This window comes from Carcharodon carcharias, chromosome 17 (assembly GCF_017639515.1).
Source record: "Carcharodon carcharias isolate sCarCar2 chromosome 17, sCarCar2.pri, whole genome shotgun sequence".
NCBI classification, from domain to species: domain Eukaryota; kingdom Metazoa; phylum Chordata; class Chondrichthyes; order Lamniformes; family Lamnidae; genus Carcharodon; species Carcharodon carcharias.
The window spans coordinates 2327552-2345889 of record NC_054483.1 but is presented as its reverse complement, the minus strand read 5'-3'; the positions used below and the strand labels follow the sequence as shown (position 1 = coordinate 2345889).

At 43.9% G+C, this 18338-nt stretch overlaps 1 protein-coding gene across 1 annotated transcript in view; it reads left to right on the top strand.

Moving 5' to 3' along the window:
• pax8 (paired box 8) overlaps window positions 1-18338 on the top strand; it is a 95377-nt gene that overhangs the window by 8333 nt on the left and 68706 nt on the right. The window contains exon 4 of the mRNA XM_041210195.1: window positions 14781-14909. Within this exon, the coding sequence (XP_041066129.1) occupies window positions 14781-14909 (129 nt within the window). The remainder of the gene's footprint in view (window positions 1-14780; window positions 14910-18338) is intronic.

Genomic DNA, 18338 nt, shown 5'->3' with positions numbered 1-18338 from the left:
ATGCGCTTGGTGCAGTGTTTTCCATGTGACATGCGCTTGGTGCAGTGTTTTTCCTGTGACATGCACTTGGTGCAGTGTTTTCCATGTGACATGCTTGTGGTGCAGTGTTTACCCTGTGATGTGCGCGTGGTGCAGTGTTTTTCCCTGTGATGCGCGCGTGGTGCAGTGTTTTCCCTGTGACATGCGCGTGGTGCAGTGTTTTTCCCTGTGACATGCTTGTGGTGCAGTGTTTTCCATGTGACATGCTTGTGGTGCAGTGTTTTCCCTGTGACATGCGCTTGGTGCAGTGTTTTCCCTGTGACATGCACGTGGTGCAGTATTTTTCCCTGTGACATGCACGTGGTGCAGTGTTTTCCCTGTGACATGCGCATGGTGCAGTGTTTTCCCTGTGACATGCGCATGGTGCAGTGTTTTTCCCTGGGACATGCGCGTGGTGCAGTGTTTTCCCTGTGACATGTGCATGGTGCAGTGTTTTTCCTGTGACGTTGTCCGCATGGTGCAGTGTTTTTCCTGTGACGTTGTGCGCATGGTGCAGTGTTTTTTTGACATTTTTGTAGAAGCGAGTATAACAAAAAAATCCACATCTAACCACCTGTGAGTCTTAAACTTTCAAAACATTACAACCTCCATGGTGTTATATATGTTATAGCAGATTGGAGAACGAGGCCCAAATGGACATTTTCCTTTTTAGCGTTTCACCTTATCCACTATTCAGTAAGATTTGAAGTGCTGTTTCTAGGTTGTGAGGATAAAAATCCTCTGTGCCTTTAGCGGGGTTTCCAAAGTGAGACTGACTTGGCAGGTTGGGCTACATGCACACTGAGCCCAGGCTTTCAAATCACCAGAGAACCCAGGGGAGCTCTGCTCGAGATGACTGGCAACACTGTGTGGCTGTATTCCAATAGAAACCAAGGTTCTATTCTTGGCCCTTCATTTACATGCTACCCTTTGGAGATATTATTTATAGACAAATAGTCAGTTTTCATAAGTTTGCAGTGGGCACCCAATTCTACATCCCTATCACCGTGTTGATTCCACAACCACCTCTGCGTTGTTAGGCTGCCTATCTGACATCAAGTCACGAATGAGCTGCAACCTCGTCCAATGGGTCACTGAGAAAACTGCTCCCAGCTAAAACTCCACACCATTGCTCCTGACTGAGTTCTTCTTTCCAGCCAATCAATCAAGTTGAACTAAATATGGGGCTTTGGTCTCCTTTTCTGTCAGCCCTCCTAACCAAGACCACCTACTAATAACTTCACAAAACAGACCCTCTGTGATCCTACCTCGCCTCACTCTCCTGAAACTTTTGTTACCTCGAGATGCAATTTCACAAATGCCCATTTCAGCTCCACCTACACAAATTCCAGTTTGTTCCAAAAGGTCACAGTAAGATGGCTTGCCCCCACTAGCCTCCACTCACGTCCCCCTACCTCTTAAACCATAACTGACCCAAGTCCTCCAACTCTGACATCCTGACATTCCTTGCTCCCAATCTTCCTCAATCTGAAACACAGGTTTCAGTCATCACGGTTCTAATACCTGCAACTCACTTCCAAAACCCTCTCCCTTGCTGCTTGTCATGAAGCATCTCCTCAAAACCTATCTTTTTGACTATATCCTTCAGCCGGCTCTCCCAATTTTTCTGCATGTTTGAGTATCAGGGCTTGAGTACAAAAATCAAGGCTCACATTTCAGCGCGGCATTGAGGAACTGTTGCATGTGGGAAACACCGTCTTTCACAAGAGACATTAAAACCGAGACCCCACCTGCCGGCTGGGTGGGAGTAAAAGGTCCAACGTCACTATTTCGAAGAAAAGCAAGGGGATTCTCCCTGTTGTCCCGGCCATTATTTATCCCTCAACCAACATCACAAAAAACAGATGATCCAGTCATTATCATGTTGCTGTTTGTGGGATCTTGCTGTGTGCATATTGGCTGCTGTGTTTCCTACATCACAACAGTGAGTACACTTCAAAAAAGTACTTAATAAAGCACTTTGAGGCATCCAGTGGCTGTGAACAGCACTATATAAATGTAAGCCTTCCTTTTTTTTATGGTTTGTTCTCTCCTACCTGAAGCACCTTGGTTATGCTAAAGATTAATTTTCAGCATTGAAAGTGTGCGCTGTTCCGGGAAAAACACTAAATCTCATGTTCCTGTTTCTCTGATTTATCACTGAAATCAACGTTACCGGTGTGTACTGGCCCCCAATAAGAGCAGATTAAACTTGCTGGTACAGATTGGTGCTTTTTACAGGTGCAGAGTAAATTTATAGAAAGACAAGATATATATCAGAGGTTGTAAGCCTGGAAACTCCCAGCACTAGCAGTAGATTCTTTTTGGGCCATGATACTGATTGACTGCCAGAAAGACCCGGATCTGGAGTGACTTGTGACCAGAGACACTGCAAATTGATCCCTCTAGTCAGGCCATACAGTTCTTTAACAAAAACAGCCTGTACGTAATAACAAAAGTGAAGAATTTATTAACATTCATTTTGATGGCAATGGGTTTATTTAATAACATACTTTTGAGTTTTTCCTCTTTGACAGAATCCCACTGTACCTTGGACAGGACAGGCCCCTTCTCTAGCAAGGGACCAGAAGTTTTAAAAAAAATTTACATTTCCAAAAATAGATGATTGTTATGTTTTAAGTATAGTTTAACTTATTTTTTTAAATACACTATGTCAAAACTGCCCCTTGTTCTGGGCATTATTAGGGAACAAGTGATGAAAAGTACATCAGATAACATATTTCCATCATTTGCCTGGCACTCAAGTATATCTGCACATATTTAAGAGCAGGAGGAGCCCATTCAGCCCCTCAAGTCTGTTCCGCCATTCATTTGGATCATGGGTGATCTGTATTGTAACTCCATTTACCTGACCTGCTTCCATATCCTTCAATAACCTTGACTAACAAAAGCCAGCAATCTAAGGTTTGAAATTCTCAATTGACACTCAGCAGCAACGACTTTTTGGGGATATTTCCACTATCTCCTGACATGGCAGCTTTGGCTGCCTTTGTCCCTGCCACCCAGAGAAAATAGTTTCTTTTTATCTACCCTATCAGATCCTTTAATCGTCCTAAATATCTCAGTGAGATCACCCTTTATAGTCATATTCTGTGCAACCTGTCTATATTTTTAACCATTTGTAACCATGGTACAATTGTGGTGAATTTGCACTGCATCTCCAACAAGGCCAATATATCATGCATATAATGTCCCTTACAACAGAAAACACCTAGAATTAGAGAGTTGTGATGTGGGTTGGGCTAAGAAATGTGTCACTCACAGAGAGCTGGAGAGACCAATCCATGCTTGTAACAAATATTGATATATTTGTATCCTGCATGGAATAGAAGTGATGTTCTGAGATCATTTTGTGCTCCCCAATAGCTAAATAGGGTACAGTAACTGAGTACAGGCAATTAGAACTGGTTGTTTAGAAGTAGTACTGAGCCTTTGCTGAAACCTAGGAAATCGGACGAGTACAGAACTTACTCAGTACGCTGTGGAATAAAGGAACCTTATTGCACTGACCACAATCCTCCAGTTCAAGCTCTGGGTGACTGAGAAGAGCTGCCAAATAGAGGCCTGAGGTGTTTCCTGTTCTATGGTTGTATGTTGTCTCTACTACTGCCGTATGACTTTCTACATTCCAGAGCACCCTAATATTCCACTTGGTCCCAAGTCTTTACCTAAAGGCATTTACAACAATAGTTACACGCTACCCTTCTGTTCCCCAGACTTTACAAATTCAGACCACCTGGATGCTTTACGACTCTTCCAGATCTCATTCTTTGCAAGTTCGGAGGAGTGGTAGTCTCAGCTGCTTTGGGTGACTTTGTTGGTCTGAAGTTGAAGTTGCAGTACTTGGTATTTCAAATACTTGGGTGTTAATATCTGGTTCACTTCTTGTGTTCCTTAGTGTTGTAATTTTCTTTGTCGAAAATCTGTCTTCCTTGGTTGTATACCATGGATTTATCAAATATATGAAGTAGGAGGAGTAGGCTACTTGGACCCCTTGAGCTTGCTCCGGCATTCAATATGATCATGGCTGGTTGAATTTTAACCTCAAATCCACATTCCTGCCTGCCCCCAATAACCTTTCACCCCCCCTGCTTATTGAGAATCTATCTACCTCTACCTTTGCTCAACCATCTTTTAAGGGAGAGAAGTCCAAAGTCTCACAACCCCCTGAGAGGAAAAAAATCCTCCTCCTGGGGAGACACCTTATGTTTAAACAGTGACCCTGAGTTTTAGATTCTCCCACAAGAAGAAAGAGTTTTTCCACATCCACCCTGTCAAGTCGCCTCTTACTCTTCTAAACTCCAGCAGATACAAGTCTAGACTGACCAACCTTTCATCATAAGACAACCCTCCCATTCCAGATATTAGTCTAGTAAACCTTCTCTGAACTGCTTCCAATGCATTTATATATTTCCTTAAATAAGGAGACCAATACTGTATACAGTATTTCAGATGTGGTCTCACCAATGCCCTGTATAACTGAGGAATAACCTCCCTAATTTTGTATTCAATTCCCTTCACAATAAACACTAACACTCAATGAGCTTTGCTAATTTCTTGCTGCACCTGCTTACTAACCTTTTGTAATTCATGCACTAGAACACCCAGATCCCTCTGCATCTCAGAGCTCTGCAATCTCTCACCATTTAGATAATATGATTTTTTATTCTTCCTGCCAAAATGGACCTCACATTTTCCCACATTATACTTCATTTGACAGATCCTTTCCCACTCAATTAACCTATCTATATCCTTTTGAAGCCTCCTTATATCCTCTTCCAATTTACTTTCCTACCTATCTCTGTGTCATCAACAAAATTAGCAACCATACCATCAGTCCCTTCATCTAAATCATTTACATAAATTGTAAGTAGTTGAGGTCCCAGCACTGATCCATGTGGCACACTACTTGTACCCACCCATCCTGCCAATCAGAAAATGACCCATTTATGCATACCCTATGTTTCCTGGTAGCTAGCCAATCTTCTATCCATGTCAATATAGTACCCCCTACACCATGAGCTTTCATTTTCTGCAATTAACTTTGATGTGGCACTTTATCAAATGCCTTCTGAAAATCCAAGTACAGTACATCCGCCAGTCCATTTTTATCCACACCATATGTTACTTCTTCAAGGAACTCCAATAAATTGGTTAAACATGATTTTCCTCTCATAAAACCATGTTGACTCCGCCTGATTAACTTGAATTTATCTAAGTGCCCTGCTATAACATCTTTAATAACAGCTTCTAACATTTTCCCTATGACAGATGTTAAGCTAACTGGCCTATAGTTTCCTTATTTCTACCTCCTTCTCTTTTTGAATAAAGGAGTTACATTAGCTATTTTCCCATCCACTGGAATGTGCCGAATCTAGTGAATTACAGAAAACTAAAGCCAACACATCAACTATCCCCTTAGTCACTTCTTTTAAGACCCTAGGATGAAGTCCATCAGGACCCAGTACTTGTCAACCTGCAGTTCCAACAATTTGCTAAGTACCACTTCCCTGGTGATTGCAATTTTCTTGAGTTCTCCCCTTCCTTCCAGTTCCTGATTTACAGCAATTTCTGGGATGTTACTCGTATCCCCTATTGTGAAGACCAATGCAAATTACCAGTTCAATTCATCTGCCATCTCCTTATATTCCATTATTAATTCCCAGGCTCACTTCCTAGAGGACGAACCTTCACTTTATTAACTCTTTTCTTTTTTAAAGATCCATAGAAACTCTTACTATCTGTCTTTATATTTCTAGCTAGCTTTCTCTCGTACTCTAATTTTCCTCTCCTTATCAATCAGTCATTCTTTGCTGTTTTTTATATTCTAAATCCAATCTTCCAAATCCAGTTCTATCTTCTGACCTGCTACCCATCTTTGTGCAATTGAATGTCTTTTCTTTAAATTTGATACTATTTTTAACTTTTTCAGTTAACCACAGATAGTGGGTCCTCCCCTTGGAATTTTTCTTTGTTGGAATGTATCTATTCTGTGTATTCTGAAATATCCTCTTTAATGACTGTCATCGCATCTCTATTGACCTATCCCTTCAGCTAATTTGCCAGTTCATGTTTGCTAGCTCTGTTTTCGTGCCCTCATAATTGACCTTATTTAAGGTTAAAATACTAGTCTTAGACCCAACTTTTGTCTCTCTCAAACTGAATATAAAACTCAATCATATTATGATCACTGCTACCTTGGGGTGCATTCACCATGAGCTCATTAAGTATTCCTATCTTGTTGCATAATACCAGGTCTCATATAGCCCAAATGGCTCCAGAATGTGCTGAAATAAGAAATTATCCCAAAAACATTCCATGAATTCGTCATCTACGCTACCTTTGTCCATATTATTGTTCCAGTCTATATGTAGATTAAAATCCCCCGTGATAATCACCGTACCTTTCTGACAAGCTCCCACTATTTCTTCTTCAATACTCCATCCTACCATGTGATTACTGTTAGAGGGCCTGGACACTACTCCCACATGTGACTTCTTGCCTTTATCAGTTTTCTTATCTACCCACACCGCTTCTATATCCTGGTTTCCAGAATTTAGGCCATTCTTCTCTATTGTGCTAATGTTGTCTTTAATTAACAGTGCCACCCCTCCACCTTGTCCTAACTTCCTGTCCTTCCTAAATGTCACATACCCTTCAGTATTCAGGTCCCAATATATGCCATCCTGCAGCCATTTCTCTATAAAGGCTATTAAATTATGCTTAATATATCTCTATTTGCACTATCAGTTCATCTGTTTTGTTTCGAATGCTACGTGCAATTCAGATACAGAGCCTTAGGTTTTGTCCTTTTATTATTTTTGTAACCTCTATCCTTATCTGTTGATTTATTCTTAGATTTCTATTCTCTGTACTGTCTGTCCCTCTCTGTCACGATCTGTTTATCATTTCCCATATTAGTACCTTCCTCTCTTACCTTGTCTCTATTCTTTGATATACCACATCTTTCTACATTGGATTGCTTGCCCTCACTATTTAGTTTAAAACCCTCTCTATTTTGCTATTTATGGGGTTTGCAAGAACACTGGTCCCAGCATGGTTCAGATGTAGACTGTCCCAATGGTACAGCCTCCACATTCTCCAATACTGGTGCCTTTGCCTCATGAACCTGAACCCACTTCTCCCACACCAGTCTTTGAGCCATGCATTCATCTCTCTCATCTTATATGCCCTATGCCAATTCGCACTCACGTAATAATCCAGAGAATATTACCTTTGAGGCTCTGCTTCTTAATCTGGTGCCTAGTTCCTCATACTGACTATGCTGAAATTCTTCCCTTGTCCTGCCTATGGCATTGGTACATTTACAGATATGCCAGCTTCCCAAAGTTTGAATCCAGGATGCTTAATTTCTTCCAAGAAGCATTGTCGGATTTCTTTGTGTGGTTCATCTATCTCATGGACTCATTTGGGATTCTCCGCACATCTTGCAAATCTGAACCTACACATCTTTCCAAAGCGTCCCTAGGTGGTTGCAGCAAAAGTGCTGCACAGTGGTTGCTGGAGACTGCTCGCATTGTGAGGTCTTTTGGTGCCACAGTGCTGACATGGTCTGCCACTATCTTGTGTTTTGCTTGGGTATTGCTCTCCTTGTCCTGGAGTCTCTATCCCTTTCTGTTGCTTCATGAGCTGGACTGTTGGGGCTGCTCTGTGCCATGGTTTAATTTTGCCACGCAAAATGGATTGGTTTTGCTGGTAGACGTCCAATTGTCTGACTATTTGGATGGCTTTTTCCAACGTTAGCTCTTCTTTAGAGTGGAGCACATCCAAAAGAGTATCATTGGCTGCTCCCACTACTGTTTTTGGTCCCTATGAGCTATGACTTAAGGCCACCATAATCACAGCTTTCAGCCAATCTGTATAACTCATTTATGAAAGAGTTGATGGGTTCCCCGGGCTTTTGGACTCTCTTGTTATATTTTGCTCACTCCAAAATTTTATTGCTTCTTAATTTAAAGTAGGTGTCTAAGGGTTTCAGAACCTCTTCAAAGTTATCGCAAGATTCACTTGTTTCTTGTCTGGCAATTATGTTGTGGGCTATTGGACCTACTGAATATAATAGTGTATTCACTTGTTCAACCTCTGTTTTCTTATTCAAGCCTGATGCCGTCATATATCTTAAAAATCTTCTTCTCAAAAATTTCCAATTTTGCACCTGGTCTGGCCCTTCCATCTGTCTTGATTGGTCTGGCAGTTTTGACTTACCATCCATGGCTATTTTCAGCTCAGGAGAGTTCAGTTTTAAAATTCTTCCCACACTTTTTGGGATTTGATGAGCTTCCCTAGTGGTTATGGATCTGTTTTTCAATGATTCTGCAGAAAACCTTTTGAATGAACCATTTTGGCCAGCTAGTTGCATTCCTGAGCTTGGAGAACTGAACTGAAATGGATTTTTTGCTCTGACTTGTGTTAAGATATTTTCCCTTCATACACAATGCAATGGCACCGACAATGGGTCCAAGCTTCAGCGTTCTTCAAGCCACATTTGTTAAACAATTGGTGCTGCACGATTATTGTGCTGAATTAAAAAGCTTATTTCAGCCGGTGTTTTTTGAAGCTTGCTCACCCTTTTGCGATCTGGCTAGGTTCTTTGACTCTGCTTTCGATCAGGTCTCGCAACAAACCTCTACGTGCTCTGGTGGAGTTCTTTGGTGCTACACAGTGGATCTTTCTTCTGCACCTGTAATGGAGCTTCTTAGGCCATCACCAGCAGTATATTCAAGGTCATCAAACTAGGCGCACTTACCTCTGGTCAGACTCCAGTTTCTTTACTTCTTCATTCTTAGGGATTTTGGGTAAACAGACCATGACAGGAAGGGACAGAGAATACAAATCTAAGACTAAAACAGCAGATAAGGCTAGACATTACAAAAACAGTAAAAGGACAAAACTAAAGGCTCTGTATCTGAATGCAGGTTGCATTCAAATCAAAATAGATGAAAGGGGAGTGCAAATAGAAATAAATAAGTGTGATCCGATAGCCATTACAGAGACATTGGCATAGGATGACATAGATTGGGAACTGAATATTGAAGGATACATTGATAGTTAAGAAGGACAGGAAGCTCGGAAAAGGTGCAAGGGTGGCTGTCTTTATTAAGGATGGTAATAGCACAATAGAAATGTATGACTCAAGTTCAGGAAACCAAAATGTAGAAGCCGTTTGGGTAGAGATGAAAACTGACAAAGACAAGAAGTCACTTGTGAGAGTGGTGTACATGACCCCTAACATTAACCATATGGTAGGACAGGGTAAAAAAGAGGAAATTATGAGAGCTTGTCAGAAAGGTATGGCGATAATCATGGGGTATTTAAACCTATATATAGACTTCAAAAATCAGATGGGCAAAGTTATTCTAGATGAGGAATTCATAGAACATTTTTGGGATAGTTTCTTAGAAGATCACGTTTGGGCACCAACCAGGGAGCAGTCCATACTAGACCTGGTATTGTGCAACGAGATAGCTTTAATTAATGACCTCACAGTGAAGGCACCCCTAGGCAGCAGCAATCATAATATAATTGAGGAAGACATTCAGTTTGAGGGAGGAAGAGTGGGCCTAAGACTAGTATTTTAAACTTAAATAAGGGCAATTATGAGGGAATGAAAGCAGAGCTAGCTATAGTGAACTGGCAAAGTAGGTTAAGGGATAGGTCCATAGAGATGCAGCTGCTGTTATTTAAGGGGATATTTCAGAATACACAGAATACATTCCCATGGGAAATAAAAACTCCAACAGGAAGACCCACCATCTGTAGTTAACTGAAAAAGTTAAAGATGGTATCAAACTTAAAGAAAAAGCATAAAATTGTACAAAGATTGGTGCCAGGTCAGAAGATTGGACAGAATATAAAGAATGGCAAAGAATGACTGATTGATAAGGAGGGAAAAAGTATGAGTATGAGAGAAAGCTAGTGAGAAATATAAAGACAGCTAGTAAGAGTTTCTATAGATATTTTAAAAATGAAGAGTTAATAAAGTGAGCTTTGGTCCTATAGAAAGTGATTCTGGGGAATTAATAATGGAAAATAAGGAGATGGCAGATGAATTGGACAGATATTTAGCATCCGTCTTCACTATACAGGATACAAGAAACATCCCAGAAATAGCTGTAAATCAGGAAACGGAATGGAGGGAAATCAGGAAAATTAAAACCACCAGGGAAGTGGTGCTGAGTAAAAGTTGTTGGAGCTGACAAGTCCTTGGGATGGATCTGATGGACTTCATCTTAGGGCCCTAACAGAAGTGACTAGGGAGATAGTTGATGCTTGGTTTCAGTTTTCCAAAATTAAGGAAAGGTGGAATATAGTGAATGTAGCTCCTTTATTCAAAAAGGGAGGGGAACTGAAAAGTAGGAAATAACAGGCCAGTTAGTTTACCATCTGTCACAGGGAAATGTTAGAAGCTATTATTAAAGAAGCTATAGCAAGGCAGTTGGAAAAATTCGAGGTAATCAGGCAGGGTCAACACGGCTGTGAAAAGGAAATTGATTAATTCGAGCTCTTTGAAGAAGTGGCATATGCTGTGGATGAAGGGGAATCAGTGGATGTACTGTACTTAGATCTCCAAAAGTCATCTGATAAGGTGCCACATTAAAGATTATTGCAAAAAATGGAAGTTCATGGTGTAGTGGGTAACATATTGGCATGGATAGGAGATTGGCTAGCTAACAGGAAACATAAGGCATGCATAAATGGGTCACTTCCTGATTGGCAAGATGTAACAACTGGTGTGCCACAGGGATCAGTGCTAGGGCTGCAACTTTTTACAATTTTTGTAAATGACTTGGATGAAAGGACCAATGGTATGGTTGCTAAATTTGCTGATGAGGCATAGATAGGTAGGAAAGTAAGATGTGAGGAGGACATAAGGAGTCTACAAAAGGATATAGATAGGTTAATTGTGTGGGCAAAGGTCTGCCAAAGGGAGTATAATGTGGTATTCTCCTAACCCACAATGCAAGGCTTCACTGTTAGCTTGAGCCATGATGATGCTGGTCTAAACCTGCATAAAGACATTGCAAGGGGCTGTGAGCACCTCCATGTGCCTTTCACAAGGGGATTGTACAATTCGCCCCCAGTCACCCAATGGTTCTGCTGCCCCCACATTAATTTGTAGTCTGAACCCAAGGGGTGAAAGGGAGGATTTGGTAGCACTTTCATGCTTTTGCATTCCTTGAGTAGGCCGGAAGGCTTCAGAGACTCGATCCCAAGCGTCTCAATGGAGCAGCTGCTGAAGGGTCTCAGCTGTGGAAGAACGCTCGCTTTTGACAAGATTTTCGAAGGGCGTGGACACTTCCCTGACCCCCACACCCCCCCCCTCACCCCCATCCCTACCCACCCCCGGTATGTGCTTGAACATTGCCTGTAGCCTGTGCTGCCTTGTCACCACCCCCCAACCCTGCTCCATACTGAATGCCAGCTGGGAAAAAGCGACATGCCTGTGCCCAATTCACCCTGCCCTCCCCACCACCGCCCCCTCCCCCCAAGCCCACCATCCTGAATGTGCCACGGGTGATGCCCACAAGCGCTGTGCCAGGTTGGGTGCACTCACCTCTGAGTTCCCCTCGATGTTCAAGTTGTCAGGAAGGATGCTCTTCCCAAGTCACACTGAGGTGGGCGTTAAACCTGACATGGGGGGTTGGGGAGGGGGATGATTCCGGCCTGAAGGGCTGGTGACGAGACGTGAAAGTGTTGAAATTAGGTCCCCGACATGTGGTGGAGGGAAACGCGGCCCCCGCCGTTGACGGGCGGAGTGGACGATCGCAAACTGGTTTCGTGAAACCGGTTTCTGGGCCTTGCTGCCTTACTGTCCCTGCCCACCGCCCACTGCCCACCGCTCACCTTGGTGCCCACTCCTCATGAAGGTGCCCACCACTCACCATGGTGCCTGCTGCTCGCCATGGTGCCCACTCCTCACCTTGGTGCCCACTCCTCACGAAGGTGCCCACCACTCACCATGGTGCCCACTCCTCACCAAGGTGCCCACCACTCACCATGGTGCCCACTCCTCACCAAGGTGCCCACCACTCACCATGGTGCCCACTCCTCACCAAGGTGCCCACCACTCACCAAGGTGCCCACTCCTCACCAAGGTGCCCACTCCTCACCATGGTGCCCACTCCTCACCAAGGTGCCCACTCTTCACCAAGGTGCCCACCACTCACCATGATGCCTGCTGCTCGCCATGGTGCCCACTCCTCACCTTGGTGCCCACTCCTCACCAAGGTGCCCACCACTCACCATGGTGCCCACTCCTCACCAAGGTGCCCACCACTCACCATGGTGCCCACCACTCACCAAGGTGCCCACCACTCACCATGGTGCCCGCTACTGACCATGGTGCCTGCTACTCGTCATGGTGCCCACCACTCACCATGGTGCCCGCTACTGACCATGGTGCCTGCTACTCGTCATGGTGCCCACCACTCACCATGGTGCCCGCTACTGACCATGGTGCCTGCTGCTCACCATGGTGTCTGCCACTCACCATGGTGCCCACTCCTCACCAAGGTGCCCACCGCTCAATATGGTGCCCACTCCTCACCAAGGTGCCCACCGCTCACCATGGTGCCCACTCCTCACCAAGGTGCCCACCGCTCAATATGGTGCCTGCCGCTTGCCATGGTGCCGCTGCCAATGGGACTGGAAAATCCAGCCCAAAATCTTTGAATATTTTTAAGGCAGGGTAGATAGATCTTTGAAAGGCAAGGGGCGGGTGGTGTGGAGGAGGTTCTAGGAGGGAGGTGTGGGGTTGAGGTGACAATCAGATCAGCCATGATCTTATTGGATGGCGGAGCAGGCTCGAGGGGCCGAGTGGCCTCCTCTTGCCCCTAATTCGTATTTAGCATCACCTGAGTGGGGTAACCATACTGTTCTGAGAGTGAATAATATCCTTCCATTCTGATGGCACCTAGCAGTGAGACACCATCCCCTTCCCACCACCTCATTCCTCAGTAATGGCTCAATGGGTGAATGTATCACCTTGTCTGACAGTGAGTACAGATAGGGTTAGGCAGTGAGTACAGATAGGGTTAGACAGTGAGTACAGATAGGGTTAGGCAGTGAGGACAGATAGGGTTAGGAAGTGAGTACAGATAGGGTTAGGCAGTGAGTACAGATAGGGTTAGGCAGTGAGTACAGATAGGGTTAGGAAGTGAGTACAGATAGGGTTAGGAAGTGAGTACAGATAGGGTTAGGCAGTGAGTACAGATAGGGTTAGGAAGTGAGTACAGATAGGGTTAGGCAGTGAGTACAGATAGGGTTAGGCAGTGAGTACAGATAGGGTTAGGCAGACAGTCGCAACAGTTGATCAGCCTAATATTTAGACTGCAATGAAGATGGTACCTGGGTCAGAGGCTCTCAATCTTTTAGCTTCCGAGTCCTCCCCCTCTTGTGTTAGAAATATTTCACTGACTCCCAATGCCACTATTTCTTCTCTGCATAAAAAAAAGGTCATGTGTACAATTAAACAAATGTGTTTTATTATTTTTGTTTTCCTTAACGCGAGACTTGGCTGATTGAATTAAGGTGGGCTAGCTGGACTATCCCTGCCATCATTAACGTGATTTAGTGGTGAGGCGTGAGGACCCACATTTTGTTCACACGCAATAAGCTTAGTCAGAATTAGAAGCAATGCTCCCAAAGCATTTAGTGGGCAGGCTACAGAGAAACCCGGGCACACGGTGACCATGACACTCCTGAGCTTGTGACAGTGTGGGAAATTTTCTACAGCTTTCATCGTAGAATTATGGATAACTCATGTGTCTAATCCTGGGCATTAGCAGAGATATCTATAATACAGACTTTTACCTAACAGATAAAAAAAAAATCAAAACTCTGAAAGGGGTTTGTTAATTTTTGATTGCTGGCAAGTTTAGCGTTGGTGCAGGATACAGTAGAGGAAGACAGAGGAAGATAGAGGAAGTTTAGCGTTGGTGCAGGATACAGTAGAGGAAGACAGCAGCCATGTTTGCAATACACATAACGTCTATTGCTGTCAATTAAAGAAATCTTTCTGTACGTATCCAGATTGCATTCCAACTGTTATTAATTTGAAATCCTAGAAATCCAGTTTTAATAAAAACAGAAGCTGAAAAATTATACTTTATAGGCAGATTAATTCATTGTGGTTCCCGCCCCCCCCAGCTCTGATTGTATTCTCCAGACTCTGTACCAGGTTCCTGTGTATTCAGCTCCCAGCTGAAGTCAGCCCTTGGGTCAGGGTCAGCACTTCAACCCACATGGCTAAATCCGCATTGTTGAATTCGACACCAAGGTGTTGCGCTGACTCCTCATCCACCTCAGTCAGGGTGAGAGGTTCCGACCGCTCATGTCAGCCTGTAGTTATGTTGTGGCTGCACTGTCGCCTGGCTGCACTCAGTATCTGCGGGCTGGAAAAGTGGCTGTGCTATAGCTGCGGAAGATCCTACCGATTTACGACAGGGGGGTGGGGAAGGTGCTTAATCCCCTGGGGGCTGTGGGCTTCACAGCTCCGTCTTGCCACTCTAACTAAGGGTGCAAAGGGCAGTCAGTGATAACAGGTCATGCTGGGCAGTGGGCAGTGTGAGTAGGATCTTTATCCTTGGCGGACCCCTTGACACTTTCCTGTGGGCTCCTAGGGGGTTGTGGATGCCACCTCCGCAGTGAGAACCCTGCCTCGGGTAATTGTGAAGGAAACACATTTTAATCTTTTAACTCTGTGCTCTTTTTTTTTCCAGTCCCCAACTCAACAGTTACACCACCTGAATCTCCTCCAACCAGCGACTCCCTAGGCTCCTCCTATTCCATTAATGGTCTTCTTGGGATTGTACAGTCTGGCAATGAGACCAAGAGGAAAGTGGCTGAAAGTAAGGAAACCGGACTGGGGCTGAAGTGAAATGCACCAAGAACGCACTCTTTACTGTGATTTCTCAGTCAGATTACTAACTGCTGCTGACAGATCTGCCAGTTTATTTCTTTAAGCTTCTTGCAAAACTGATGCTGTTAATATGGTGATTCCCCTCATGGTATGATGTGCTGCCTTAAAATGAGCCAATCATAGCCGGACAGGGTGTGGGTTTGAACTCTTGCCCCAGACAGCTGGGAGTAGGGCGGACCCCCCCAATTCTCAAATCAGAGCAGGAGCAGGGTAGGGAAGAAGATGTGAGCTCTGATTACAAACTCTGAGCGACCTTTTATACCTAACGTCTCCAGCCCATTGCCACTTAGAAGGAACAGGGGGATATACACTTAGACATTTAAAAACACAAAAGGACCAAATACTGCAGATGCAACAAGTAGTTAGGATTGGTACTGTACCGCTCAGTTGAATGGTGGACACAGATTCATTGGTAACTTTCAAAAGGGAACTGGATATATACTTGAAGGGAAACATTTACAGGGATATGGGGAAAGAGCAGGGGAGTGGGACTAATTGGAATCTCTTTGAAAGAGCCAGTGCAGACACAATGGGCCGAATAGCTTCCTTCTGGGCTGTACAATTCCATGATTCTATATGTTCATATTTATGAATCTTCCTTTCCTGAAAATGTTGACTCTTTGCTCGGGTACAGGGATCCTGTATGATTTCTCCTTCTGTAGTTTATGGGCATAATGTAATGCTGCCTCTCTGGCTAAGATCAGCGAATACAACAAATACATAGACAAAAGATCAAAGCTGAGGCTAAGCTAGTTGGTATGGCCCTATGGTCCAAATGGGGCAACATCTAAGCGCAGCCTGTAATTCCGATAACATCAGTGGCATGATACAGTGGGTATGATGCTGTGTGTAGGAGAAAAGGGCACAGGCAGTTTTAACTTTCAATCACAGTAACTATCAATGACTCAAGGGGAAATTAGTCTGATGATTAAGTGTGGGTTAATGAAACATGTTCAATTTAACTGATCTAATCCTTTGCGTCAGTGGCACTGGCTCAGAATTGCAAATAACATTTAATGAAAGATAGAAGGGAGTTTCCTTTCTCTTGTACACCCAGCCTATGTTCTGTAGGTTTTCTCTATTGTCCTGCAGCTTTATTCTGAGTAAGTGTCCATGTCTATAACTCTACATTGTGATCTTCAGTATTAGAATTCCAGAAAGTAGTTTTAGCTGCTGGTTTATGAGTGATAAGAAATAAACCAGGTGAAAGGCGAAATCCCCTAGTGCCCTTCAAAAGGTAAGCTACTAGACCTCGCCCTCACCAACCTACCTGTCATCGGATGCACCTGCCCATGACAGAATTCACAATCGTACAGTCCTTGTGGAGACAAAGTGCTGTCTTCATCTTGAGGATACCGCTGTGCTAAATGGGATAGACTCAGGACAGATCTAATAGCTTAAATCATTCATGGGCAGAATTTTCACCTTGTTGAGTGGGTGTGCGCCCCACCCACTCGAGAGTGAAGTGACACGCGTTGGCGTTGAGCGAGTGCCCCGATGTCAGCGCGCAGTCACACGGTGGTTCAGTTGGTGGGCGCGCTGCCAATTCCGCCTGTTTAGAGTATCAGTCGCTAGAGTATCAGTTAAGTTAAATTTTTCACTGCCTTGTCCGACCTTACAGTTGGCGGGCAGGCGAAAAGGCCAAGCGGCCTTTGCATTCTTTTTTGGAAACCTCATCCACGGGCGGGATGAACTTTCCAACATCAAACAAAAATAAAAATAATTTTTAAAAAAATTTCACTTCTAACATGTCCCTGTTCATGTGACAGAGTCACATTGAGGGGGCATGTTTCATAACATTTCTCACATCTTGGTTATTTTTTTTTGAAAACTCTTCATCTCCCTGAGGCAGCTCTAACCCTCAGGGAGATTCCCAAGAGCACACCCACGTGCATATGCGAAGCTCGTTCTTGCCCCCCTCATCCACCTCCACCACCACCACCACTCCCCCACCCCCCACAAACCCGGACAGGCAGTGCTGAGTGCTGCCACTCACATTTTACACTGGGTGGGCCTTAACCGGCCCGCCATTGTGAAACTGCCTTCCAACCTAGAACCACGGACAGCAGTTGGCTTCCTGACCACCCCCAGCCCAGCCCGCCCGACAAGGGCTAGATTCTGCCCCATGAGTTTCTGTGGGCCATCAGCAGCAGTATCCAACAACAATCTATAACCTCATGGCCCAGCATATCCCCCACTCTACCATACCACCAAGCCAAGGGATCAACCCTGGTTCAGTGAGGAAGTCGAACAGCATGCCAGGAGTAGCACCATGCATGCCTAAAAATGGTGAAGCTACAACAGAGGACTGCCTGTATGCTAAACAGCAGGCGACAGACAAGAGCTGAACGATCTCACAATCAGTGGATCAGTTTGAAACTGCAGCCTGGCCACATCAAGTGGTGGGTAATTTAGCAGCTACTGTATCTACTTGTGCAAAGGTCATTTCTAAGACTAAATTTTTAGCCAAAAAGTAGGGGGTCCACTTTTAAGTGAGTAACAGTATAGAAGGGTTGAAATCCACCCTTTCCTTTCATATCACTATCGCAGAGTTCCAGGTCGGAGTAGCCTAAAATGAGTCCAAAAGTATTTTAGTATTGAATTTTTATTTATATATAAATAATAACCTCCGCGGAGTTAGGCATTAGTTTGTGTACACTAAATTAACCAAATTTATCAAATTAATCAAAAACAAAAGCCATTTGCACACATTTATACAATTCCTTTCAGCTTTTTTATAGTACAGAAAAGAATGCTACTTAGCAGCAGAGCATTCACTGAATGTGTATTAAAATCCATAAGAGTCGCCCTCCTCCTCATGTTCAGGAGCAAATAAAATGTCTCAATCTGCTTCTCGAATGGCATCATCATTTGGATCATCAACATCATCATTATTTTGTGGTATGGTTTCAACGACGAATAGTATTTGGATCTCTCTTTGGGTTACTTGTGACCTAATCAGTATTAGGAAGGTTTCTCTTTACTCATGAGTGACTTAGGTCTGACTCAGGTAGCTTCTTCAAAACTACTTTGCTTACACGATGTAGATGATAAGCTTCTAGGTAAGTACACCTTCTTTGTGTAGAGACTATTCCATCTCTCTACCGAGTCTCCAGCACTGCTGATGTCACTGTTACATCATGAAATGTCACTATCTCATTTCCACAGCTATTAGCCATTATGCTACATCTCCTTCAAGTAAATCTCAACTTTTTAAATAACAATCTTAAGCTATTTTCTTAAATTATTTACATTACATTTTCAAACTTTTGTGACCTCCTTTGCTGGTACAGATTCTATCCTACGCCAATTCCTACTCTTTCCCCCCCCAACCCCCCCACCACTCTATCGCCCCCTG